The 26,560-nt window shown below is 47.4% G+C and overlaps 1 protein-coding gene across 1 annotated transcript in view; it reads left to right on the forward strand.

Moving 5' to 3' along the window:
- The window catches only part of LOC135385306 (sodium-coupled monocarboxylate transporter 1-like), a 66,053-nt gene that overhangs the window by 18,141 nt on the left and 21,352 nt on the right, over window positions 1–26,560 (forward strand). The window contains exons 2-5 of the mRNA XM_064614537.1: window positions 16,577–16,645; window positions 23,392–23,443; window positions 26,148–26,215; window positions 26,276–26,356. Of these exons, the coding sequence (XP_064470607.1) occupies window positions 16,577–16,645; window positions 23,392–23,443; window positions 26,148–26,215; window positions 26,276–26,356 (270 nt within the window). The remainder of the gene's footprint in view (window positions 1–16,576; window positions 16,646–23,391; window positions 23,444–26,147; window positions 26,216–26,275; window positions 26,357–26,560) is intronic.

The raw sequence follows: 26,560 nt of genomic DNA on the forward strand, positions 1-26,560 counted from the left end.
CTTCTGACACAAAACTAACCTTTCAAGATTTGTTTGCGTTGTGGTTCCCCAAACTAGGTGACAGTATATGAGGTGAGGGTAAACCAGTGCGTTATAGGTCATAACTTTTGCCTTAGTTGGAAGGACGTTTCTGTGTCGACCTAGAATGCCGATCACGCGCGATATTTTGTTAGTGATGTAACCGACGTGCTTATCCCAGGACATCGTATCAGTGAACCAGACGCCCAGTGACTTCACCTCCTTGACAAAAGATATCGTGCTTGTACCGACAACAATAGATTCGGAACAGGAAGTAGCCTTATGCGGTGGGTGGAAAACAACAGCCTTGGTTTTAAGGGGGTTAATTATCAAATAATTTTTAGTAGACCAGGTGTAGAAGGTTGATAAGAAGTTGTTCATCTTTGTTGTTAAATCTGTGAGACACTTTCCTTGCAGGAATAGGGCGGTGTCATCAGCATAAGCTACTATCTTAATGTGGTTTGATAAGGCAAACATGTCATTCACATAGATAATGAAAAGCAGTAGCCCAAGAATGCTCCCTTGTGGTACACCGGTTGTGATGTGGTGTATTCCCGAACACTGCCCCTGAATATCAACAAACTGTTTGCGATGCTGAAGATAAGTGCGTATTAAATTTAATGGAACACCGCGGATACCGTAGTGCTCAAGCTTTAAGAAGAGAACACCGTGATTCAGTAAGTCGAAAGCCTTGGTGAAATCGATGAATAGACCTAGAGTAATGAGTTTTTCTTCGAACCCGGAAAGGATATATTCTTTCTGGGATAGAAGAGCTAGTTCTGCGGAGCGTTGCTTTCTAAATCCAAACTGAGAATCGGAAAGTATGGAGTTCTTTGTTAAAAATGATAAAAGACGGCTATGGATTAATTCCTCTAAACCCTTTGAAAACACTGGTAGGATTGATATGGGCCTATAGTTACTGAGAACATTAGGGTCCCCACTTTTATGTAAAACGACCACTTTTGCAATTTGCATGTCCTTCGGAAACACACCGGAATAAATTATTTCGTTAAAAATAAAAGCTAATACAGGAGCAATTATATCGAGAACAAATTTAATTGGGCGGATCTGAAACCTGTCTTTATCACAACTACTAGTATTCTTGAGGTTTTTAAAAATTGAAATAACCTCCTGTGAATCTGTTGGAAACAGAAAGAAACCGTGGTCTTGGCGTGGAACGGAGTGTATGCCAGGATAATGTGAACTTGTACCTGTGGAATTGTGTAAGTTTGACAGGGATGCAAAAAAAGTGTTAAACTATGTGATATGCGTAGCTACATCCCCTAGAAGTGAGCTGAAGTGCAAGAAACTAACAGGAACGGGGAACTCGACGACACATGCCTAGAATGCGGTCCTAAAATACAGATACCATCTCACTGCTCACTATGAAGTTGACAAGCGCTGACAACGCCGCATCTCTCTTCTCGGGTTCCCATACACCCAGCACCTTGACTCTATCGAATGTTCTATTGTCCAAGCGGTCTAGAGCAACCTTCAATGTAGCCCTTTGGGATGCATATCTTGTGCAGTGCATAACGATGTGTTCCGTGTTTTCCACAGATGCACACACTGGACAGTTTGCTGAACTAGCCCTACCGACTTTATGGAGAAACTGTTGACCATACGGAACGTTAAGGCGAAACCGATGCAAAAGTGTTTGTATAGGTCGCGGTATGCTGGACGGAACACGGAATTTCAGCTCCGGGTCAATCTGATGAAGCAAGGATGGCCGCCTGTCCACTTGTAACCATTGTCTTCTGCAAATGTCTTCTGTCAGCAATTTTAACATGTGCTTCACATCTGACGTGGAATATGTCACCGTGTGTTCCGTTGACGATAGGTGCGCTATATCCGCCATCTCATCTGCAGCTTCATTACCCCGTATGCCAACATGTCCAGGAATCCACTGAAGCAGTATGTCGTGGCCAGTATCTACTGCTTTCTTGTATGCGATGAGAATGTCCCGTACTATTGGCGCCATACAGCCACTTCCCAAGAATGATGTTATGGCTTGGAGGCCGGCCTTTGAATCGCAATATATGACCCATTGCGCGGGCTCCTGGCGTGCGGCCACATACTGCATTGCAAGCTGCATGGCTACCAATTCCGCTGCTGTCGCCGATGTTCTGTGGGAAAGCCTTGCCATTCCTTCTCTACTATGCTGTGGTACAACAAACGCTGATGAAGACCCAGACGTTGACGTCGACCCGTCTGTGAAAATTGCGGTCCTAGCACGATGGCTCTCCATCAGAGTCAGACAGTACTGTTTCAACACTGGGGATGGTAGTGAAGCCTTTTGGTGATATACACCAGGAACAGTCAGCGCGATACGAGGAAGTTGCAGTGTCCACGGAGGATCGACCGCCGTTAATGTCAACTGTGCTTTTGGTGAAGCACTGCGATATGGAGCGATCACGTTGATGAATTGCGAATTTCGACGTGCCACCTTCCTTGCAAGTGGGTGTTTGTGATGCCGCGTGCATAGACGAACGTAGTGTCGCACTGTTTCCTGCGTCCTCAGTACATCTAATGGAAGTTCTCTGGCTTCTACTGTAGTTAGGACATTTGAAGTTGTGCAAGGTACGCCGAGGCAGACTTTTAAGCTTTTCGATAATACACTTTTCAGTGTCCTCTCTGACGTGTCGCTTATTCCATGCAGTACGGGCAAATGGTAGGCCATCATCTGCCGAATGTGTGCTTTATGTATGGCGAGAAGAGACGCAGTCGACATTCCCCAGCGGGAGCCGCTGATGCGCCGTAGGATGTTGATACGTGCGTCAGTTCTTTCCTTGAGATGCTTAATGTGCGCAGCCCACGAGAGCTGCGAGTCGATTATTACTCCCAAGAACCGGTGATGAGACACTCTCCTTATTTGCTGGCCGTCAAGCTTCAGTTCAAAAGTCTTCATTTTCTTTCGACTGAAGGGAAGAAATACGGTTTTCTCGACTGATATGTCCATGCCCCTCTCCGTTAAGGAGGAGACCGTACAATCTAAGGCATTTTGAAGGCGCTGCCGCAATGCGGGCATCTGCACACCAGAGCACCATATACAGATGTCGTCGGCGTACATACTAATGTGCACGTTCTTCGGCAACCGTTGCGGTAGGTTCGCCATGACCACGTTGAACAGCAGGGGACTCAACACGCCGCCCTGTGGCACCCCGCTTGTGAGGCCATGACTGTCACTATTCCCGTCTTGGGTTTGCACATACACTGACCTCCCTTCAAGGTAGTCTGCGATCCACCGTAGAGACCGACCTTGTATTCCTAGGCTATACAGATCATATAGGACGTGAATGTAACTGACCGTGTCGTACGCCCTTTTGACGTCTAAAAATGTTGCCGCTGTCGTGCGACCTTGCGCGCGTTCATGTTCTACGAAGGTCACCAGGTCTAGTACGCTGCCCATAGTGCACCTGCCCTTACGGAAGCCAGACATGCATTCTGGAAGCAGCTTTTGTGTCTCGATGACCCATTCCACTCGACTTAGCACCATCTTTTCCATTACCTTGCACACGCAGCTCGACAAGCTGATTGGCCTGAAGGATGCCATATCCCTGGGAGATTTCCCCGGTTTCAGCACGGGCACTACTCTGGAGATTTTCCATATCGCAGGAAGTTTGCCCTCATTCCAGCGAAACGCGAATAGCGTTTGTGTCGCGTGTTCGGCCATTGCATGAGGTGTGCACAACATGAGCGAATATATTCTATTTCTTTTGTTCTAGTTTCAATGAAACTGAATGAGGACCTGCAAAATGATCAATGATTTACAGTTGCCACTTTCGTGACGGTGAAACGCCGCTGGATACTGTATCACCGTCAAATGCACCGACAAAACGGCAATCTATTTCGAGATAAAGATTGAGGTGTTTCATCGCCAGTGCCCAGAGCCGATATTGCTCCCGGTATGACTAGTCTCACAGTGAGAACAGAAGTTCTACGTTGTCCAAAAGGTTTAGTATTTACCCACCGACCATTTCACAGCTGTCGTCCCGCAAGCCTACGGCGGTAGCCGAGGTAAAAACTCATATACTTTCTTCTTTGAGGATCTCTTTAGCGCTATTGTATCTGAAGATACTGAAAAAACTGCAGTACAAGTTCAGGCAATAAGTTGTGACCCCACGTGTTTATTTGTATGGATAAAACAGACGCATGATGTAAATTTCAGTGACGAAGCTATCTGTGTGCAAAGACGACGAAAGGAATACAAGACTCCGTCAAAAACATGATATTACAAATGGCTGGAATACACGTATATAGCCTTCGCTAGCAAGCCAGGATTTTGTGAGGAGTCAAATAACCATCCTCTCGACGTCAGGTATTTTGACCGGACAGACGCGAGTGGCTGTTCTCCTTCCGTACTGTTAGATGCATTATAAATACGGTGGTTGCTTCTGGGCAGTTTGTCTCCATTCTCTTCGTTCGCGCCCCAGAAAGGTTCCACATTATTTGCACTTCGAAAATTAGCCCTTATAATTACGGCGGTCGCCACGCAAGCTACGGTTCCACTTGAGAATGCATAGAACGGGCGGCGTGGTATACGTCGGATACGTCCAAGACTGCCACTGGCGGCGCTGTCGCGACGGAGCAGCGCGCCCCCTTTAGGTGTCGCACGGTCCCTATAGTTGGCGATGAACTATAGGACGGGTGAATGTCTTTCGTGCACTCGGGGCTTTTTTCCTGCTTTCCTGTCGAAATCTTTCAGGATTGCTGGGGTTGTCATCCTGTTCCTCGGAGGTCATTTGCTCGCTTGACTTATTCGTGCTTTGCCGCTCGCACGGCGACACCGTCAGGGTACACTCGACAGCGGTCATGCCTAATCGTGCTAGGCTGTGACATGCCGAGCCGGAACAAGTAGACCTTACCGCTTTCTGACCGAACATTTCGACGCTGTCTATAGCATTTTGATGCCGACCTGCTTGTCCGGGTACTTTATCTAATATTGATGAGGTTCCGATGATTTATTTGTTCGGATAGTGAAAGAAGTTGCTCGATGATGACCTAGCGGAAGCGAGGGAATGCTGCTGGAGCGGTGCTGTGGAAGGGTACTGGGCCCATAAGGCCATAACTCAGGGGCCCGTAGTATGAGCACGTGGTTCGAATGCTCTGATACTTCATTTTCTGATATCAAGCAGTGCATTCATGAAGAAGATTCATGAAGAATTAAACTTCGCATTTCGTAATGTTGCACTGGAAACTCGTAGTGCTACCAAACAAAAGCGAGGGAGTCGCGCGGGTATCCAAAGTTTGGCTCAACGAATGCCATTTCTGTCATAATGGATTAAAATCAACGCTTCTCAAGACACCAATATTTCTGACTCACCGTGGCATTACTTTTTGTCTGCCCTGCCTCTGAGCCCGGCATTGCACTTTGCACAAATTCTAGCTTCCACTCCAAAGGAACACTTGCGCGACTTATCGCGGATTTCGTTTTTGTTTTCTTTCTCAACTTTCACATTTGAGGTGTTTTTGAAGTGCCACAAAAAGAGCATCTTTCGTGGTTCGTTGTTGATTGATTGTGGTCAGTTCTTGCTCACGTGATCGAATACGTGATGCAGCAATATACTAATCCCTTATCCTGTTCACGAATCAAGAGCTTCGTATTGCAGCTCTCCGGTCTTTATACTGCGCGCCGTCTTTCTTGCAAACATGCCATTGACATCCTGTCCTTTTGCAATCAAAGTAATGTCCAGCCGTGCATCATCAAGCATTGCGCCCGTTAGACGCGCTTCTTACTTAAAGTGCCACTCCGTACTCTGAAAACAGCGTTCATTTTATACTCGAAATTTCAATCCTGTTTACGAACGCTGTGCATTTCTGTCAATTTTTGAAGGTCTGCTGAGCCTTCACAAGTTTCGATGACGCGAGGAGCGGGTGACGTAATCATAAGTCCACAATTTGCAATGATGTCATGTTCTGGACAGGGGACTTGTCTCCTAGCAACGACGCCGGCGTCCGGGGAGGGTCACGTGGTGGAGAAGTCATATGAGGCTGATCGAAAGAGGGGTAAATGGGAGAGGTGTCTTTCCCTCTGTGTTTTCTCAAAGGCCGCAGCGGTCGGATGATATGCCACGTGGGGATTCGCTAACGAACTGCAAAAAGTGAGCCCCCTGGAGGACGTGAAGAGCAACAACGTTGCCAGATGAGAGGTGGACGGTCCGTTGGAGCCTAACATGACATCACAGTTCTAAAAAATAAAAATTAATTTTCTTCTGCGTTACGTAGAGCCAAAATACTGTGCAGGAATATAAAGTGAGACAAGAAGATTTCAGAAACATAACTTGGTAAGATACTGAAGACACGAGATTTAGTCCGTAGTGGCACCCTAAGAACAGATAAAAGCGTAAGTTGGGCTCCATATGTTGTCTTACGAGAGATCCTTCAGTTTGACATGGATCTAGCAACGCATGTCAGTTCAGCGACCTCAACTGGCGAGACCGCCGCGAGAGGTGCTCAAGTTTTTCGGTGTATTGTCAAAATCACCATGAAACTGTCACATAAGAAGAACATTGTTACTAACCCTTCTTGTGAATCCCGATTTAGTGTCGTCGAGCATCCATCGTGCACCCTCGTGCATCGATCCCTTGCGGTTGGACTGTTCCCCCTGACGTTGGCTGCGTTCATATGACCCCTCGAGGTATACTGTCATCGCATGATCTCCATATCACGTGCAGCAAACATCCGGAAAATTTACGATACATACACCCGTGCTCTCCAAAGCTTAGAAGAGCACTGATCTGATCCCCAATTATATACCGGGTGTTTCACGAAGGTCCCCCGGCTGAATAATTCGTGAACAGGTGGCGCTAGCGAAGAAATTTCTTTTTGGTAAAGATCCTTGGGACACCGGCCATGAACCCAGTAGTGAGCGGCTCATTTGCATAAGCTCACTAATGAAATAAACATCCTAAGTTTTAAATTTTACTTCGCACGCTTACGGAACCTGTGTTTTACGCATCGGGATCTTCAGCGAAAAATATTCAAAGGAAAACAACGCGTCGACACCTAGTGATTTTTCCAAGTAATTAATTGATTTCGGTTTACATATTTCTTGCGCGCAGCTGAACACCAATGCGCTCTTTGGATCAGCTACCCGGCTGTCAATTTCGTGTTCATCCGCCTGGTTGACACACGGGGGTGACGGAAGATAAGGAACAGCCGCAAGACAGCAAGAGACGCTTTGGTGTTCCTTCTCCGTCTCTAGAGGCTCCGCCTCCTTTTTTTTCAACAAAGTGGGCGAGAACGTTGTCATTCGGGATGATGGTTGGCTAGGAGCGTGCAATGTGGAGTAGTTATTTTTTAAGAGTGTACCCCACTAGTTCACAGCGCTGGCGGCGCCTTCGTCATCATCCATGATAAAGCATGGTTCACACTAGTGTGTTCTGCTGCGTGCGGGCGCCTGCGTGCGTATGCGTGTGTTGTAAGCAATCCGTTCCGCTGTTCACATACCTGCGTCCGAATGCGTGCGTCACCAAACTGTAAGCCAATGAGCGTCGAGCGGGATTTTTACTCCGGTGGCCGCCATGTTGAAAACAGTCTCGCAGTGAGAAACTTACTGCGCACGCTCGGAAGGCGGCCTAGCGATTTGTTCTCCGCTTGCGGGCTGCTGCGTGCGTCGGAAAAGTTGAGCTCGGGCGAACTCCTTGCGTTCTGCTGCGGGAGGTCGCGCACGTATCTGTTGCCACGGTAACCAGCGCCCGCGCGCATCCGCACGCAGCAGAACGCACTAGTGTGAACCATGCTTAAGAGCACACTATCTCACCTACGGAACAACAGAACCGCCAGCGCTGTTTACCAGTCGCTTTAAGAAAGAATAGATGGTTTTAGCAGACCGTTGATAACGTGGCTTGCGTCGAACCGTATCGACCGGAACCAATCAATGGAAAAGATTCTGAGTCACGCACCACTGCGATTGGTTCCGATAGGCACGATAACCTTATCAACGGTATACTAAAACCCAAGCAGCACAATGTACTGAAAGTCGAGTGCAATATGGGTGGACGGGTAGGTGGAAGGCCTTGAACACACTGGTGAAACTAAGAAACATTGATAAGACACATACCGTCGACCCCTATTGCACTCGACTTTCGGTACATTGTGCTGCTTGGAAACTCACTAATGCTAAAGCGTCTCTTGCGGCTGTTCTTAAAGGAGCATGGAAATCATTTGGAACATATATTTTACACATACACATATACACACGCAAAATATTTCCTTCGAAAAGCGCGAATTCCCTGAGAAAATTAGTTTGCAAGAATGCGCTCCGCGGCGACAGCATCCGCCGGAAGCTCCCGTTTACGGAATGGTCCAGGGAAAATGGCGGGCGCCCAAACCACGTGAGCCACTCACAGCGTCCCCGAGCTGCAGCACGGGAAAAAAGCTAGGACCCAGTGCGCGTGCGCAGACCTACCTCCTTTCTCAACCTCCTCCCCCTTCTCTCCTCTGGTTTTTCGTCTCTCCTCTCGTCCCCCCTACCCCCCAGCCTCGTCCGTTTGTCTTCGGCGATTGCTGTAGAGCAACGATCATGCTGTCCCAAAGCAGACAATCAAAAAGCGATGGTGTATGACAAATCAAGTTTATTTGTCCTCTGGAACTGCCTCGAAAAAGCTACAGTACATACCTTTTTACGTCTTGTAACAGGCTTCACTGGAGCTTTAGGTACTTCGAATTCGAAGGGCAGTTCAGAAGCCAATGCTGAGCTATGTGCGTCGTTGTTGCCCATGGTTGTGAGAGAACTAAAACAAAACAAAAAAATCTATTGATGATCCGTAACTCCACACGAAAATCACTGCTATGATAGGCAATCGATCTTGATTTCGTATTTGAACACCAAAGCGCACTTGTCACAAATGTTCGTAGATCACAGTAAATGAACGGCTACGACGTGCATGAGGGGCAACTAGCATAACCACACATAATTTCATTAGCGGCATATCAGAGACGTACAAGTTACGGCAGTGCACTGCACAATGAAACGCCGCTAACGTATCGAGTGACTCGTAAATGTTGTACGTAATACACTTAACGTGATAAACTTGCATTACTTCCTTCAGTCACAAAAAAAGTAATCAAACTTGTCGTACCGTTCACCTGCAGTACGTCGGAAAGAGTGCAGACTTCCTCTCTGACAATTTCTGCGTCCTTTGGAGGTGCAGGGATTCCCTGTCATGTTCGTCTTCCCGCTGTTGTGATGATCAGGTGGATGTGCCATTCCGTTCTCACATTAGCAGTTCGCCACAACCTAAATCTAAAGCATTCAAAACCTTCAAACTACCCGCTAGCGTCTGCGTGCACAACGGTTGCAGTCCGAGAGAACACGCATGGCCGGACAGACGTGGTATCTCATCCGTCGTTTTTTTTTTCTCCTCCGTTCGACCGACCGTTTGGATACTCGCGCCTCAATCAAATGACTCTCGCCCAATCAGCGCGAAGGAAAGTGACGACAGTTCTTGGAGACCAATGAGCATCCAAATATTTATACAGAATTTTACTGAATTAACTGAATTTTGGAGGCGGTGCGTTTCGCTTTAGAGCCGGCGGCTGGCGACTGTCTCCCCCAAGCCGAGTCTGGCGTGTGGTGACGTCAGTCCTCCTCAGGTACCCGCGGACGCGGCTGTAGAGTATGTACCACTGCGCCCATACACCATGTTGCAAGCCCATTGGCCTAGACTGTGCGCGCGCTCCGATTGGTCGAGAACGTTTTGAAATCGCATTTTGTAGCGCGCATGTGCGTACAGCGTCTCGGCCGTTTCAGCATAGTTTCGAAATAGCATGGCCGGCATGTCGTCCTCCTGTGTTCGGTGGTGTCAATCGACAGAACAGTTTGCAGAAATATGTTCGCGGGTTTATTAGTTCGTCGTTGTGAGTCTACGCGTGTTGTGCTGTTTCTGGACACAACTGTTATACCACGAACAGTTTGTCAACTGCGGTAGCGGAATGCTTCATGAGTCGGAGCGTGAAGAACAAGTTCGAGCACCGTTGGACTTCGAGGACTGTCAACAAAGACAGGATTACGTGCCACACGCGCTTTTCGCTTCGCTATAATGGATGCACCGCAGGCAGCGAAAGAAGATGCTCATCATGAAATGGTACGCACTCATGAGACTGGCTCGGTATTAGAAGTTGAACGGTGTGTTCGTTCTGCTTCATGTTCGAACTTTGTCCCAGTGTGTCAGCAACGCAGTGGGCTTTGTACGAACAGTGCGCCCATGTATCAGATCTTTGAATTAGTGCTTTGTATCAAATAAATCTTTATTTTACCCCAAAATCGCTTTAGTTAATTTGAATACCGAGTAACGGCGGCACGCCTGAAATCCAGTAGAAGTCGATGGTAGCCAGGACCGACCGAAAAGCCAGCCAGACATGGAGGCTCCTGATTGGCCGACTGGTTGTGCATAATATCCACCACGTCGCAATTTCATTGGTCGTGTGCCCAGTGTTGTGTGAATTATCTCAAACTATGGGCTCTATGGGGAGCTGTTGGAGCCTGGTGACGTCAGGCGGCCGAGCACCTCATTGGCTGCCGGAAGCGTCCGCTCCCCGCCAGAATAGTCTGTTAGCTCCGGAATCGTGGCGAACCGACTGAGACGCTGTTGCTATTTATTTGCGTTTGACATTCACTTGCGTTCTTACATGATTTGTCTCGTACGTTTTGCATAAAACAAGACTGCGTGCAGTGTAAAGGGTGTGGCTAGGCCTCTGTGTTGCCGTGACGGCCCGGGTTGAGGATCGCACGCGGTTGTGGTTTCTGTTCCGATTGTGCTGAGGTGTCGTTAATTAGTGAACAGTATTGTGCCTGTGTGTACAGCATACAGGGCGTCCTAGAAAACGTGTGTTTTGGGTTTCCTACAGATAGCTAGCAGATGGACTCTACTAACTTTATTTTGGTATCAATGTTGTTGCGCTTGTGGAGTCGCTTGCGCTCCTGGTATCAGTAAGATATGGTAAGCGCAATGTTACACAGCTATGCATTCATCGGTCCGCTCTTTCGCCTCGGAGACGCCAGTGTCCATGCGGTTCAGAGCCCATAGCGTTGACCACAACACGTAGAAGTCATGATGGTCGACGACCTCTTCAAATGAAAACACTGGTCACTGCGCCGCGTCTTCATGACTATGCATTTGTAACCAAAAAGAAGCACTGATATTTCAATCCGAATGTTCGTTCACACTTAGCAGCATCACTTACCAGCCTCCGGTACATTCGTGTGGCGAAATCGAAGCTGGCGGAGCTTAGGCTCCAACTCCATCAAACGTTTCGTCAAGAAGAGCAGACGTGTCGCTAAAGAGTGTTCAGTTCATCCCCTGTCCTTTCCACGACGTCCGATGAACAACGCTTCCTGCTCGGTCGCCTTGCCGGCGCCGCGACGCCGGGGAAATCGCAAAAAAGAAAGAAAAAGACGGCGCTGCCACATGACGTCAGCGGCTGGCAGCCGAGTGAGGGGGCATTTCTGCCGCGGGATTCAAAGCTCCCTCGCGCGCCAGGATTGCGTGCTACGCTCAAACTTCTTGTGCGAATATGTATCACAGGGCTCAGAATCGTAATTTCTACTTCTCCCGTCATATTGTATTCCGATCATTTCCATGCTCCTTTAATCTTCTGTCGCCCCCGTGCGTGAACCAGGCGGATTAACATAAAATTACCAGCCGGATAGCTGATCCAAAGAGCGCATTGGTGCACTGCTCCGCGCAAGAAATATGTAAACCGAAACCGATTAATTACTCGGTGAAATCACTAAGTGTCAACGCAGTTTTTCTCTTGCAATATTTTTCGCCGAAGGTCCCGATGCGTAAAACAGAGGTTCCGTAAGCGTGCGAAGTAAAATTTAAAAGTTAGGATGTTTATTTAGTTACTGAGCGTATGCAAATGAGTCGCTCACTGCTTAGTTCATAGCCGATGTCCCAAGGATCGTTACCAAAAAGAAATTTCTTCGATGGCGCTACCTATTCACAAATTATTCAGCCGGGGGATTTTCGTGAAACACCCTGTATATTTTGCTGCAGTGTGTTCTGTAACGAATGAAATGAGCTCCTGCGGAAGTACGTCAAGCACACTGAGGTCACCTGCAGCTTGCGTGCGCGGCCCCTGTTCCCCACACCTCTCAATAATAATGCACTCTTAAAAAAGCGTATCGGAGAACCAGAGAAGTGTACGTCGTGACGTCACCTGTCCCCCTAGCAGGGCCATTCATGTGACTCGTGACGTAAACAGGCGCAGCTCAGCTTGAGGTGAAAAGAAAGAATCAAAGAAGAGGGCCACGGCGACTAATGTCAAGCGAAGATCGGGCCGTTCGTTCGCGGCTGCTTTCTCCGGCAGTTTTTATAAACTTGATTGCGCAGTGCGAACAGGCCGCACAGCAAAAATATCTTGCGTGGTGACTCCTGATGGATTGCTTGACTAATGATACAGGGTTTCGATCCATGTTAAGATGACCTTGAGAAAAATTACTAGGAAAACAACAAGGATGCTCAGTTTTCTTATCTCCGAGTTCAATTTATTAGCATTTGTGCTTTCTAAGTTGGAGTCATGTGCACGATACTGCCGGCGTAGAACTACCGAGGGAATTTCTTAGAATCCTCCTACGCCTTTCGAGCAGCCCTGCAAAGACCTTACTACCAAAAATATATATATATATTTTTTTGAAAACCAGCAGGTGCGGTTGTCACTGCCACCCCGCAGAATTCCAGCACCCCACTGAAATGCAAATCCTGCGCAATTTCCCGCAGTTACCACTTACTCATTCCATATTCTTCCCATGGTGTGATTTTTTGATGGAGTCTTCTACGCTCGAAATGCCTCTCCAAATAGATTCGGAATTGAAAATAACACCTTGCGATATCGCATTTGTCGAGATATTAGACGCTTCACCGTATTTTAGATCTGAGATGCTCCCCGCTGACACCCACCAGTTGGCATCACCAGAGTACGGGATTTCGCCAGCCCACCCGCACCCCCAAGGAAGCCTGCCCATATGCGCGATTTTTAACAATATCATAGCACAGACAGAAAAAAAAATAAATTAAAAAATCACACATTCGCAGAGGGCTCGTCACGTCGCCGCAGAGAAAAAGAGAGGTATTGCGGCGCATCGTCACCCCCTTCCGTCGCGTCACCCTGGTGCGGACAGCACCCCCTAGGCCACTGTAGTACCCACACCATCGATAAAAGGGGGGGGGGGGGCAAATGCTGCGAAAATGCCACGCGCTGAGCGAAGAAATATTGGTCGTAAGGGGACGATAAAGGACACCGGAATGAGAATTCATTCACGTCGTAATTGCGCAAGGGTCCTAATGATGAGCTCAAGGAATGCGTGGAGCAATAAGGGTGTGAAATTTCATAGCCCACATATGACGTACGCGGGAGAATGAGGACGGCGGCTGATGAAAGAGCTCCTGAATGGATGCCAATGTCGGTGACGGGCTTTCATTTACTTTTGGGGTGGGATAGAAAAAAAGAATATTGGTCGAACTGGGTATAGTGCGCCATTTCGAAGACATCTGGACTGCTTTCTCAACAAAATCATGCACAGCTAAAGTGCAAAGGTGCACGGAGGCCGGATGCTTACTCCGTATGACATACATTACCCTGAGATAGGGGGGGGGGGGGACGACGACACGGATGCACTCTGAGAACACAACTTCACCACATAGCACGGCGAAGGCCATCCCGCGCAGAATAACACCTTTATCACTCTTGATTTGTGGAACGCGCGGGGGCGTACGCCTTTTTGTGACAATTAACGAAGCTGCATAAGTGTCGCACAAAGGCGTACGCCTCCCGTTTTCAACAAATCGGGAGAGGGAACGATATCATTGGGGATAACGGTTGGCCAGGAGCGTGCTATGCGGCGAAGTTCTGTTTTAAGAGTGAGGAACACAAGTGGTCGGGAAGAATGCGTTGCTCTTCCCGTCCACTTGTGTTCCTCCTGTGTCGTTTACCCCAAACTCAGGGTAATGTCCAAGACATATTTAAACAGGTAGCGCAACTCCCATGGGCCCCTGTGTCTTCGGAATGACGCCATGATAGAGACGGTCAGCGCCATCCATCCGTTGCGTGGACTACTACCATTGTAAATAAAGACGTCAGAGATGACGTCATCAGTATGAATAATAATAATAATAAGTAGTGCATAATTAGCCATGGCACGTTTACATTCATGCACTTTGTTTGCGGTGTATTCCCTTTTCCTCACCCAGACAACAACACCAGACGCGAACACAGAAAAATAAATCACATCAGGTTTAATTAAATATATCAATTCGAAATACGTACAGTTATCACATATTTTGACAACTCCAAACAGAAGGGCATCGTGATGCCCACACGTACTTAGACTTACTTACACGTACTTACTACACGTACTTAGAGAGTGATTAGACTTTTGCATTTATTCAATGAGTGGCCATTATAGGTACATTGCAACAAAACATGACACCGTTGGTGCACAGCTGATTCCTGCTAACACTCACAGTGTGCTTCCGTCCCATCAGTACCGGTCATCCTGCTTCTACATCACTTTGAAGTCCTCAACTCCCCTTTCTCCCACTTTCGTTTCCTTTTTTTTTTGGCTATAGTCGTGACGATGCCCACTTGAGTGCGGCCAACAACGGCAAGCTACCTCGACCCCCCCCCACGCTGTCATGGCCGCTCGTCCCATGACGATTTTTTTTTTCGCGGGGCGTGCAACAGGGGATGCATCGTATTCATCTGTTCACACGTGTAAATCTTGGTCTACAGCTCCGAGATGTGAACGTCGGTTCCTGTTTAACCCAAAAAGTGTACGAACTCCGTATTACAACGCACGGACACACGGCACGGATACAGAAATGCATGGATAAACACGCCCACTGTGACACATGCGCAAAGGGAGCAGGACACGGAAATGTACTCAGGTAGTAGATGATTTCGTATATGTGCACGAGTGGGGCAACAGAAAATTTTTCCTACATTGAAATTATGAATAACCTATTAGTACACACACAAGCCATGCCTATGTTGTAAATTTTTTTTTTGTTTACGATCGTACCTCTACTACCAACACCTAGGATCGCCGCGCCTCATGCTGGTAGCTTTGCCGATGGATCTGATTTGGTATTTTCGCTTGTTTTCGCTACCAGTTTAGATATACCTTGTAATATCTTCAACTGGTCTACACAAGCTATATAGCTAGCGCCTTGCTTCTCAGTTCTACGTTTGTTTAGCTTCTTGAAAGCTTGTTTGTGACAGCTGATCCTGCCTTTGGCAGCAGGGGCCTGAGGGCCCTTCGTTGGCGTTCCGAAACAGGGAAGGCTTCCCCAGATCGGTCCCCATTTTCGCGCGCTCGCTGTTTGAGAAAAAATGCGTGCAGCTCTCACCGTTGGAGAGGTCTGCGAGCGTTTGGGCGGAGAATTTACTTTGGTATATCTTTCGTGATGTTAATTGTGTTAATGGGTGGATGACTTTGACTGGTAAGTTGCAGCACTATCATAATTGTCGCGTTCACCGAGTAGCAAGTATATTGTCTATACAATCTACAATAATCTAGCACAGCGTTTTAGTGGAAAGGCAGCATGAACTATTGATAATGCTGGTTATGGGGAAAATAAAAAATTTGCCAAACAGACCGCGAGTGGGTCCTTTGACTGTTTTTTTTTCCGGAACATTAAATAGCATTAATCGTCGTGAGGGTATTTGCAAATGTTACTTACATGTGAAGTAAAAATTTGTTCTATAGTGAAAATTATCCCGAGAAGGCTCTAGACAAATCTAGCTTTTCTCTTCAACTAGTCGGGGGAACATACATTAAATGATCGGCACAATGGCATACTGGTGAGTGTCTTTTTCCTTCTCTAAAAATACAGTAGAGGTACTCTCGACAGCCTCCACAGAGGCGAAAGTTACACGGAAGCCTTTGGTTTTCGAAGACCACACGATCTTTAGCAGCGAGCGCGGATAAGACTGACACTACCGGAAGGTATCTGCGCATATCAGTTCTGCAACCGTGCTAGTTCACATAGGTGTATCCGTATCCGCGCACGCCTCCAGCTGTCTGCATGTCAGCCATACACTCCTTACTCTCCACTTCGGATTCGTGCACCAGAAGTCTTAGCTAGGCATCGGGAACAAAAGACCGGAACGATTGTGGCCCATTTTTCTGCCTTGTCATTAGATGTCCAAGGTCACATGCTGTGTGGGTTGGATGAGCGAGGAATCGGTTGCTCAATAACTGTTTTTCTTGCGCTGATATCGACATGTATAGTCATTACGGCTGGTCAGAATGTCTCGTAATGTTTGCGTGTGCCGGCCCGAGACATGTAACGGACGGCTGGCGAAACAGGTTTACCATCTGCCCATTTGACCTTACACTACCAGAAACAAAAGACACGTGTATGATTCATGAGAGTCGGCGTCCTTCAAACTATTTCTGTCGCATGCACTGCCGTACCTTATTGCTTCTCAGGACTATTCGTGGTCCAAGGTAACTTGTTTGTTTTGTGTAACATGATACGTATACGTCGAATGTAAGCAGATTAAAATGATAGATCCTTCATTTGCTCGATTATTTCGTTCTCTGTTGCAGTACCTGGAGAGGCGGTTTTCCTCAGTTCCTGTTCGGATTCTTGGTTCCTTATCATTCATCACAAATACCGTAAGTCACGTAATCATATCGATGTTCTTCCGTGTAGTCTGGTCTATTTCCTGCCACATTTCTAAATCCAGACTCTTCTCCCGTGTCTTCCGTTTTCGTCAGCTTGCGTTGAGTTCTTGAAGCCGCAATTTCCGCGCCGCGGACGATCGAAAGAAAAACGAGATGAACCCTATAACGACTTTTCATCGTCTCAGTGTTTTTGTCAGCACGCTCCCAGCGAGAGCCGCCGCTGTCCTGGGGCGCGTTACTCGACACTGCCTATGGCGAGTTCCACTGGTCCATGTGGAGCCAGCACCCGAGTCGGCGTGAGGGCAACGAAATCCGGCACGGAGGCACCAAATCCGATCCACCAGCGAAAAACAATCGCGCCAATCCAAACAATCCAGACAATATAATGGCGGAAGTCGTCGTCCATAATATCCTACAAACTCGGCGAGCCTGCCCGACACTTACATGTGCCCAGCCTTGAAGATGCGGAAGTTACGACAATGCTTCGTTAGAGTTCCGGCCGAATCCGAGTTTTCTTGGCGAAGCAAGAGGGAGCAATCCGTCGCGGAGCGAGTTGATCTGAAACAGAACGCGCGAATCCGATCCGAACCGACCAGTGAGATACGCTTTCCCTGCCGCCGCTCCAAAGCAAAAGCTGCTCCAAACCGACCAATAAACCTCTACCCGAGAAACGTCATCATGGCGTTGGTAGACACACCGGAACCAAAACAGATCGGAAGGGGAGAGTTGGGTTCCATGAATGGGCAATTGTTCGCTGCCTCCTATATACCTCTACCCGAGAAACGTCATCATATGACGTTGGTAGACAGACAGAAACCGAAACAAACCGGAAGGGGCGGGGCTGGGTTCGACGAAAGAGAACTTGATCGCTGCCTCCTATTGAAAGAAAAATAGGACCGAAGGGCGCGTCTCTTTCAGGGACCATCGCGGTAATCCCCTCAGGACCGTGGCTTTCGGGCGCGACCTTGTTCGCCCCCTAGCTTCGAGCGTAGTTCAAGTCTACCAAATTAGTGGCGCTGTCGAACGCTATGACGTCATTTGTTTACAAACAGGGAGAGGTCTATTGAAAGAAAAGTGGGACCGAAGGTCGCGTCCTTATCAGAGGCCATCGTAATCCCCTCAAGACCATGGCTTTCGGGTGCGACCTTGTTCGCCACTAGCTTTGAACGTAGTTCAACTCTACCAGACTCGTGGCGCTGTCGAACATTATGACGTCATTTGTTTACAAACAGGTAGAGGTCTATTCGCCATTAGTTTCGCAAGTTGGCGTTTGCTCCGCCCTCGTCAGCGCTACGCCGGAGACCGTCTAATAGCCGTGGCGCAAGTGGAAAAAATAAACAATAAAAATATCAGACCAGCAACAGAGACGGCTTTGTCGCCGTCGCCACCCGCACGTTTGAGAAAGTTCCAGGGAGCAGCGCGCGCCCTGCTAGGGCGTGCCGGAAAATGCTGTGCAAAACGACAGCGATTTGCTATCGTCTCCGATTGTCGTCGTCGTCCTACTGGTGTATGCACCGTCGCTGTCGTTTTGCACCGCATTTCCCGGCATGCGCGCTGCTCCGGGAAATGCCGTGCAAAACGACAGCGACGGTAGATACACCAGTAGGACGACGACGATTATCGGAGACGATAGCACATCGCTGTCGTTTTGCACAGCATTTCGCGGCACGCCCTGCCAGGGCGCGCGCTGCTCCGTGGGACTTTCTCAAACGTGCGGGTGGCGACGGCGACAAAGCCGTCTCTGTTGCTGGTCTGATATTTTTATTTTTTCACTTGCGCCACGGCTATTAGACGGTCTCCGGCGTAGCGCTGACGAGGGCGGAACAAACGCCAACTTGCGAAACTAATGGCGAATTGGTCGGTTTGCAGCAGCTTTTTTCTTTGGAGCGGCGGCGGGGAAACTGTGTTTCACTGGTCGGTTCGGATCGGATTCGCGCGTTCCGTTTCAGATCAACTCGCTCCGCGACGGATTTATGTTGCATGGAAGATCTAATACAGGTTCAGATTGAAATAAAAGTCGCGTCATTTGTCAGGATATGACAGATGCATAACGCATTTGGATTGTGTACAACATTAATATTAACGCAAGATTTACGAAGGTAACGATACTAATTCGAAATACTTTTGTCACCATGCTCTCTATTCCTTTTCGCCCACATGGTAGCGAAGACATCCCTATGAGTGCGATATTTGCGCTGAGTCGTCATCAGTGATGCTTTCCTTATTTAAGAGCACATAAATATTGATTTTCATTTCGAACGTCGAACATATCTGGGCGATTTCATCCAAATTCAGACAGGATCGTCCTCTTTGGCCCTCCATTTTCTCCATTATTTTTTTATGACTTAATTAAAGGGAGACATCGCAACGATCGGAGAAAAAAATTGCTGTACATCGTAGTTGGTGCATAACATCCATTGTATACCTGCCGTAGACTTTGGTTCTTCCTCATGTGACGAAAGAATGCCTCAAACTAAAAAAGAAATTACACCGAAACAGGAACGTGGAGAGGAGGTCTCACAAACTTCTCCCTCACAAGTCCACCGCCTGACGACACTCTGCATGGAACGGTATACAACGCCGGTTGCTGCCGCTGTGTTGCGTTTCCGAAACAACACCATGGACGAAGATAGGGAAGCAGAATGCTCAGACACACACACACACACAAATAAAATAAAAAAATAAAAGAAAGAGTAAAAGACGCGGTCACCCGCTTCCCAGAGAGTTCAATCTACGATCTCTATCTCTTTGCATTTATGGGACATATGTCCATTATATGTTAGGAAATATCGTGACTGATAATAATATGCGCCTGATTGCTTTGTCATTTGACGTACTGTTGGGGACACGGCAGAGGCGGAGAGTTTTCATTTTCCCGGGGGGGGGGGGGGGGAGAGCAAGGGCGCACCGCGAAGTAAGTACTCTGGCGGGGGGGGGGATATGTTTATTAAGAAAAAAAATGAAAGGAAAGGTAAGCCAGACGGATGTCGGCTTGTTATTAAAAAGAAAGTGAAAGGGGGAAGACAAAAAAGGCAAAGAAAAAACAAATCGAAAGAAAACAAAAAGAAGGAAAGGAAAGGAAAAGAAAAATGAAGAACACAAAACTAAAGCTGAAGAATCACACACTCTGGCGGGATCCTATGATGTATGCAGAACTGGTAAAGAAATAAGAGGAAGGAAGAACAGAAAAGAAAAAAGAAAAAACAGAGAGAACGTAGACAGTGAACATGTGCACAACTGAAGGCATGACGCCTTTGAAAACTGAATGCAAAAGGAACAAAATGCATTGAATCCTCGGTGTTTGACCCGAAATGCGCGCAATATAATGAATATGGTCAATGAAATGGAGCAGCGAGAGTTGAACCCGCTCACAACGGATATGCGTTCCGAAGATCCTACCGTTACACCTCACTGGCCAGCTGCTGGTATCTTTTCGACTGCTTCGTTTCATTGATCTGATTGCTTTGGGCGAAATTCAGGCAATGTGTTGTGTCATCCCCTGTGTTTCTTCGCCTCACCTTCGACTGTGATAATGAGTATGGTGGGAGGATACATATTTTACAAATCGCAAGATGCATTTTTGGGGTTGGTGCCTCAGCCCCAAGGTTGGTGTCAGTCTCTTAGCGGGACTTCCCGGGGGAGGCGGCGCCCACCCTAGTTCATGTTCCGGGGGGACAAGGGCCCCCGCGCCCCCCCGCAGTCGGCGCCTATGGGACACGGTTGTCTAAAGTCTCCAGCCCGTGGCCGAGCAGTCCCCTATAGGCGACGTCGCGCACGAAGGAACTATACCATTTCAGTCTCCGAGGTAAGGCGACGCAGCGCCACCTGTCGGGAGAGAGTACCATCGCATTCTCAGCGTCCGCTAGGGAGAGCAGTTCAGCGCGGCCTCCCCTCGGGGAGGGTATTGGTATAGTTCCTTCGTGCACGACATCGCCGATAGGGGATCGCTCCGCTACGGACTGGAGATTTTAGACAACCGTGTCCCCAACAGTACGCGTCGCGTTTATACAGGGTGTTTGACCTAAGGTGATAAATTCTAACTGGCAACGTACTCGCCGGAAGATTGTGGGACTTTCGGCAGTTACCTTCTGGAAACTTTTGCCGCCCTTTAGGAAGGCTTTGGACAATTTTTAATTGATGGAAGTGTACTTTTTCAACTAAACTTTGAAAATTGCCAAGCGAACCTCACCTTTTCTTTTTACAAAAATATGAAGTACTCCACGGATAACCACAGTCCCAACAAAACCTATGTACAGTATCGCAACATAGTCGATAAAAATTTGTAAAAAAAATCGCTTTTCACCCACCTGCTGATTGTCGCAAACAAGAGCGTACGGAAGGCGCGGGGAGAGGAAGTGTTCCCGCCTCTTGCTTTACCATTGTTTATCCGGCTTTGGCATTAATGCTGGTGACCACCGTCTTATCACAAGAAAATATTTAGCGTGACAGTTGCTGAAAGTGGTGTGTTCTTATCATGTGGTGCAAAAAATAGACGTTCGATGTGCCATCCATGCTTCTTACACAATGCTTACACAAACCTACTTTCTTTCTGGACTAAAGCGTGTTTGCTACCTCCTCTCCTAGCCGACGTCATCACATAATTCAGGATGTGAGTGGCATATGGTTTGGTCTTGGTGATGATGTGTAAATGTTGAGTGGTAAAGAAAGGTGCCGCAGACGTGACATGACTGAGTTTCATCTTTGAACTGAGGGGAGCGGACACATAACCAGGGATTGGAACCGAAGCTGAACCCGAACCGAAAACCGCTAAAACTCCGTATTTTTCGCAGAACCGGAACTGAACCGAAATAAACTTAGACGGTTACCGGTTGGCGAAACGGTTCAGACGCAATGTACGTTGTGAGTGATCGGGACTATGATTGAGCGGATTGAGCCGCGTTGCCAAACAAATTCGAAACCGAACGTGAACAAACAAAACTGCAACTCAAGTGCGCGAGGTATTTCCTCCTCGCAGCTATTGCGTTCATTAAGTTGTGTTAGTTTTGAGGTCGTCCTTTTTGGCAGTTGTAGTGTTCCTTGTACGCAATTTTTGTTGTCCAGCAACCGAAGTTTTTATTTTAGGCTGTGAAAATAACGGCCAGACCCTGAGCAGGATGTAGCAGGGTGTATACGATGAGTGAACATAGTGAACATGAATGAACATTCCGCACTCTCTATCTTAACGTTGCACCTGAAATGCAGACCTATAACACGCAGCGTTGCTGTGAGCCACCGCGGTGTCGGCAATAACAACAACAACAACAAAAGTACATTTGTGTTTGAGAATCGTAAGGATGCGCTTGCTTTTAACCAGGGTGTCGAACCGCAAAAAATACGGGTTCGGTTCGGGTTCGGGTTCGCGTTGTTTTGATTTCGTTCCGGTTCAGTTCCGGTTCGGCCACGCCAGAAATCGAACCGGTTCGCAAACCGGTTCGCAGCCCCGAACCGGTTCGCGAACCGGTTCAACGCTTCCGTTTTATATGTTCCATAAAACTGCTTTTATCAGGAAATGCGTGGCTAATAGCTTACTGCTGTTGTCTGCATTGACGTCTCTAGCGGTGAGGTAGCCCTCTAGCGAGAGAAATGAGAAATGGATGAACACTTATTGCAACTAGAGTTCACGCTGTTGAAGCGGTGTAGTCCTGCTACTTTCTGTTCCCAAAATCTTTTTCACACGCACAGTGCCAGCAAGATACACTTAAAGGCACTTACTTGCAAGTACTTGCCGGCACACTGCCTTCGCAGCGTGAATCGATCTGAAACCGTACTGAAGCATGTCGAAAATAAGCCTGCCAGTCTTACTCTGTCCGAGCTCACAGCAGTGTACTAGTTAATCCACAACACAACGGCAATGTGTCACGACACAACTGCGCTACCAATAAGCAGAACCACATTTACTTTTCAAACCACGACCAATCATACAGGCACCGTTCTGCGTACGCTCCTTCTCCACTTCTCATGTTTCTGACTTGTTTAATTTGTACTGCTCACGTGTAAAGGGAAATCTTGGGCGCTTATTTGATCACATATTCGTCCTGTAGAGCTATATAACTGGCCTACTCCATTCGTGTTTCATTCGTCCGCGTGGCACCTCGTCTCTGAAGAGTAGACGCCGCACCGCGTGCGTGGGGCGCTAGCCGCGGCGCTCACAAGGACAACTGCGTTTCAACATGTTAAAAAGACGCTGAAAGTATACTTACTATACGTCGTCGTCTGACTGCTAGGTGAACATTTCTGAAATCCATAGGCGCGTGATGATGATACCAATGTGTCTTCGTTCGGGGATAGAGAGGTACCTTATGCTGACTTCTTTTATGTCCGAACCGTTTTGTTGCGAACCGGTTACCGCTATTATTTTTTACGGTTCTGCTCCGGTTCGGGTTCAACAGTGTCATGAAAATTTCGGTTCGGGTTCGGGTTCGGTTCCGGCAAAAATAACGGTTCGGGTACGGTTTTCGGTTCGGGTTCGGGTTCGGTTCGACACCCTGCTTTTAACCCAATGCAACCTGCTAAAAAAATCACTTTCCTCAACCGGTTCGAACCGGTTTAAAACGTTTCGAACCGATATTTTGCGCTGCTGCGAAGCTGAACCCGAACCGAACCAAAATGCATGAACCTGAACCCAAACCGACCCCCCCCCAAAAAAAAAGTTTCCGACCCCTGCACATAACCCCTCTTCTGACTTTGCGTTAGCGGTTTAGCATTGTCTGATTAAAATTTTGTGATTACTTTTTCAGCTGCTCTACATGGGCGTTGTTTTATATGGACCATCTGTAGCATTAGAATCAGGTACGTGGCTTTTATTTTCATGGGTTTTCGTTTTACAACTCACTTTTCAGTATCTGAGCTTCATGTCCAGTGTTCTTGCACTATCTCCCCATTTCATTATCATTCACCTGAGAAGAACTACCATCACCGTCTACTATCATCAGAAGTACTACTATCATCCTTCCAGTTTGTTTGCTGAAGCGTCTCACTGAGTCTCCCTGCAATATGCAGGGATGTGGAACGATTACATTGCATAACCAAGCGAGAACGGACCCCGAATAAATCTCATACTGTTACCAGTTCATGGACAACAACAATAGAAATACAATGAGATGGGGTTCATGGAATATATATGTATAGTTGCAAGCAGAATCTTTGCTTTAACAAGCCAATGCAATAGGATATTCACTTCCAGACACTACGCGCATCTATAAACGTACCAATGCGTTTCACAATCTTATATGGAAACAAATGTAAACGTTTTTATAATCTAATCCGCAAACATCATGTGCTATCGCATGCGATCCGCAAACATCCGTCCAGCGCCTCTGTTCCCAAAGGCGTTCTCACGAGAAATGCTGGAGCAGAACACTATATCCATCATGTCATCCAAAATGCGTGTATAGTTCCTCTAAGCTACCTCTTATAGTGCCATTCTAGATATTTTAAACTTTGTGCACAATAAGAGGCAGACCTGTGCAAACGTGATTATGAAACAAGAATTCTCTTGTGCATCTACCAAGCGCACAAATTTGCGCACCGATTTCTGTGTTCTGCAGTGACAGCTTTTAATACATTTGTACCAGCTTCTAATACCATCTTGACACCAATGTCTGCTGCTTTTCTGATGCTTTTTTGCAGTTTTGTGTTGGAGGAGTTTTGCAAGATCTTTGGGGCGCCTATTGAGGGGATATGGGAGCACTAGGACAATCTGATTTTATTCGTAGCAGAACAACCAGCAGCCAAAAACAAGGAAAAAGAATAGGGGGAGGGGGGGGTCACTTCAGCGCATCTTTGAGATCGACGGCCCCGTTCATTGATCGTCATCCAGTGTCGGGTCGGACTCGTCATCGTTGTCACTATCGAAACTGTGTTATCCATCAAAGCACACCTCCACCACGGATAACACGTCGGCACGTGTTTGAGTGGCATCGCGCAAATGTCTGCCAACTTAGCTTCTGGGAGGCATCGCAACCAGATACTTTGCAACGAGATTTTGTAGCGGTACAAAATTCGGCAAGCATGTGCAAGTTCAAGTTGAACCATGTGCCTTTCCTCATCAAAACGCCTCCCGGAGCCGCAGAAGCCATCTGCGCTCACGCATCAACTTAGAAAAAAAAAAAAAAAAAAAAAAGAGGGGGCAAACAGGGAGAGAGAACGATGTGGAGAGAAAGCAACCTTCTGTACCTCTCGCGGGCGCCTTTGTGCGCCCTGCCGCCTGCGCATCTAATCGGAGTCATTTATGCATGGTTAAATGCTCTGTGTTCGCACTGTAATGATTATGGAGACGATGGTTCTTGAAAGGGCCTCCTCTCTTTGTTTATAATGAAATAAATAAATAAAGGAATCTTGCGTCTTGTTTTTCGCGCGCGTTACCGGCCGCCGGGAGAATTGTGATCGCTATAAACGAGCAAACGCTTTCACGACGATCTTCATAATTCGATATAACTGTGTTGGAAGGAATGGTCACAGAAAAACGTAACTGAAAAAAAAAAAAAAAAGCCCCCTGAAGAAAAGGCCCATGAAAAGAGGTCCCTGGCGGAAACGTCTTAAAAAATGTCATTGGAAAAAGCGTTCCCGACTGGTAGCGCCGTTCTGGCCTCTCGCGGCACGTGTCCCGTGGACATTTTTTCCGGGGACATCCTTTCTGGATCCTTCGGAGTGGGCGTGTAGAGGTTGTTAGACATCTGAGGGTGGACGACACCCGCTAGCTACCACGGAGGCTACGCAGCTGCAGTGGGGGCGACAGGGGACAATCCATGACTTGAAAACCCGAGACGAGGTAGGGACAAAAACAGACAAACACAAACACGGCCTCAAACTCAGCTCAATGTGTTTGTGTTTTGTCTGTTTTTGTCCCTACCTCGTCTCGGGTTTTCAAGTCATAGGTCGTCACCACCATCGTCGTTTATCATCGTCGGGGACTGCGGCTGGCGAACATCATAAAGTCATCATCATCCCATTTCTACTGGGGGAGTTGGTATTGGGAAGACTACAGTCTGTATTGCTCACATTTGTGGAATTCCATTCTGCCAATGTGTGTGCAGGAACAAAACGTACGAAGGAGAAAGAAAAACTCCTTTTGCCGCTTTCTGGACTTTGGAGATGTATGAACGCTAGAAAGACTTGCAGCCGAAACTCATTTTTGTTTCGTATTCTTTTTGTTTTTTAACCCCTGTTCTTGGCATGTTGTGTTAGACAGACAAAATGCTTCATTTAGCACTGCAGGTGTAATGATGTTGCTTCCACATGAACAGAAAACAAAGCTATCCCTCATACAATTCTAGCATCATATTGGGCTACCGCCAGCAACACAGCGTATAACTTATTGCGAACCTCAGCGTACACTGATGTGATGATAATCTGTGTTCATTGTACTCATGAATAAATATCCTCAATCTATGGACATTAAGGCGGTTTGCAATGCACATGTGTAGACCTCTCGGTATGTCCTGTTCCTTCTTCGCTGCATGAAGCATGTATTAATACGGCCGTTCCTTTTCAGTTACTGGACTTCCAGGATCGATGTCCATTTTACTCCTTGGACTTATTTGTACTTTCTATACAGTGTTGGTATGTCTTGCGATCTTTAGAATCTTCATCGTGACTGTTGCTAATGCGTTTCTGTTGCAGGGAGGTATGAAGGCGGTTGTTTGGACGGATGCCCTCCAGATGACTATAATGGTGATGGGATTGGCATCAGTCGTAATATTGGTGAGGACAAAGATGTTTTGCTCTGCAGAAACATAATTTTCATCAGCGAAACTCAGACAGGCTGTGACATTGTACTGTATGTGGATGATTACACGGACGTGTTGTACTGCATGCTGCAGCAATTTCTAAAAACAATATTGTTCTGCACACTATAGCTAATAAAATACAGGTCCTTAAACACACTGCTCTGCCAGGTGCACACAT

Source organism: Ornithodoros turicata, chromosome 2 (assembly GCF_037126465.1).
Source record: "Ornithodoros turicata isolate Travis chromosome 2, ASM3712646v1, whole genome shotgun sequence".
Classification (NCBI taxonomy): Eukaryota; Metazoa; Arthropoda; class Arachnida; order Ixodida; family Argasidae; genus Ornithodoros; species Ornithodoros turicata.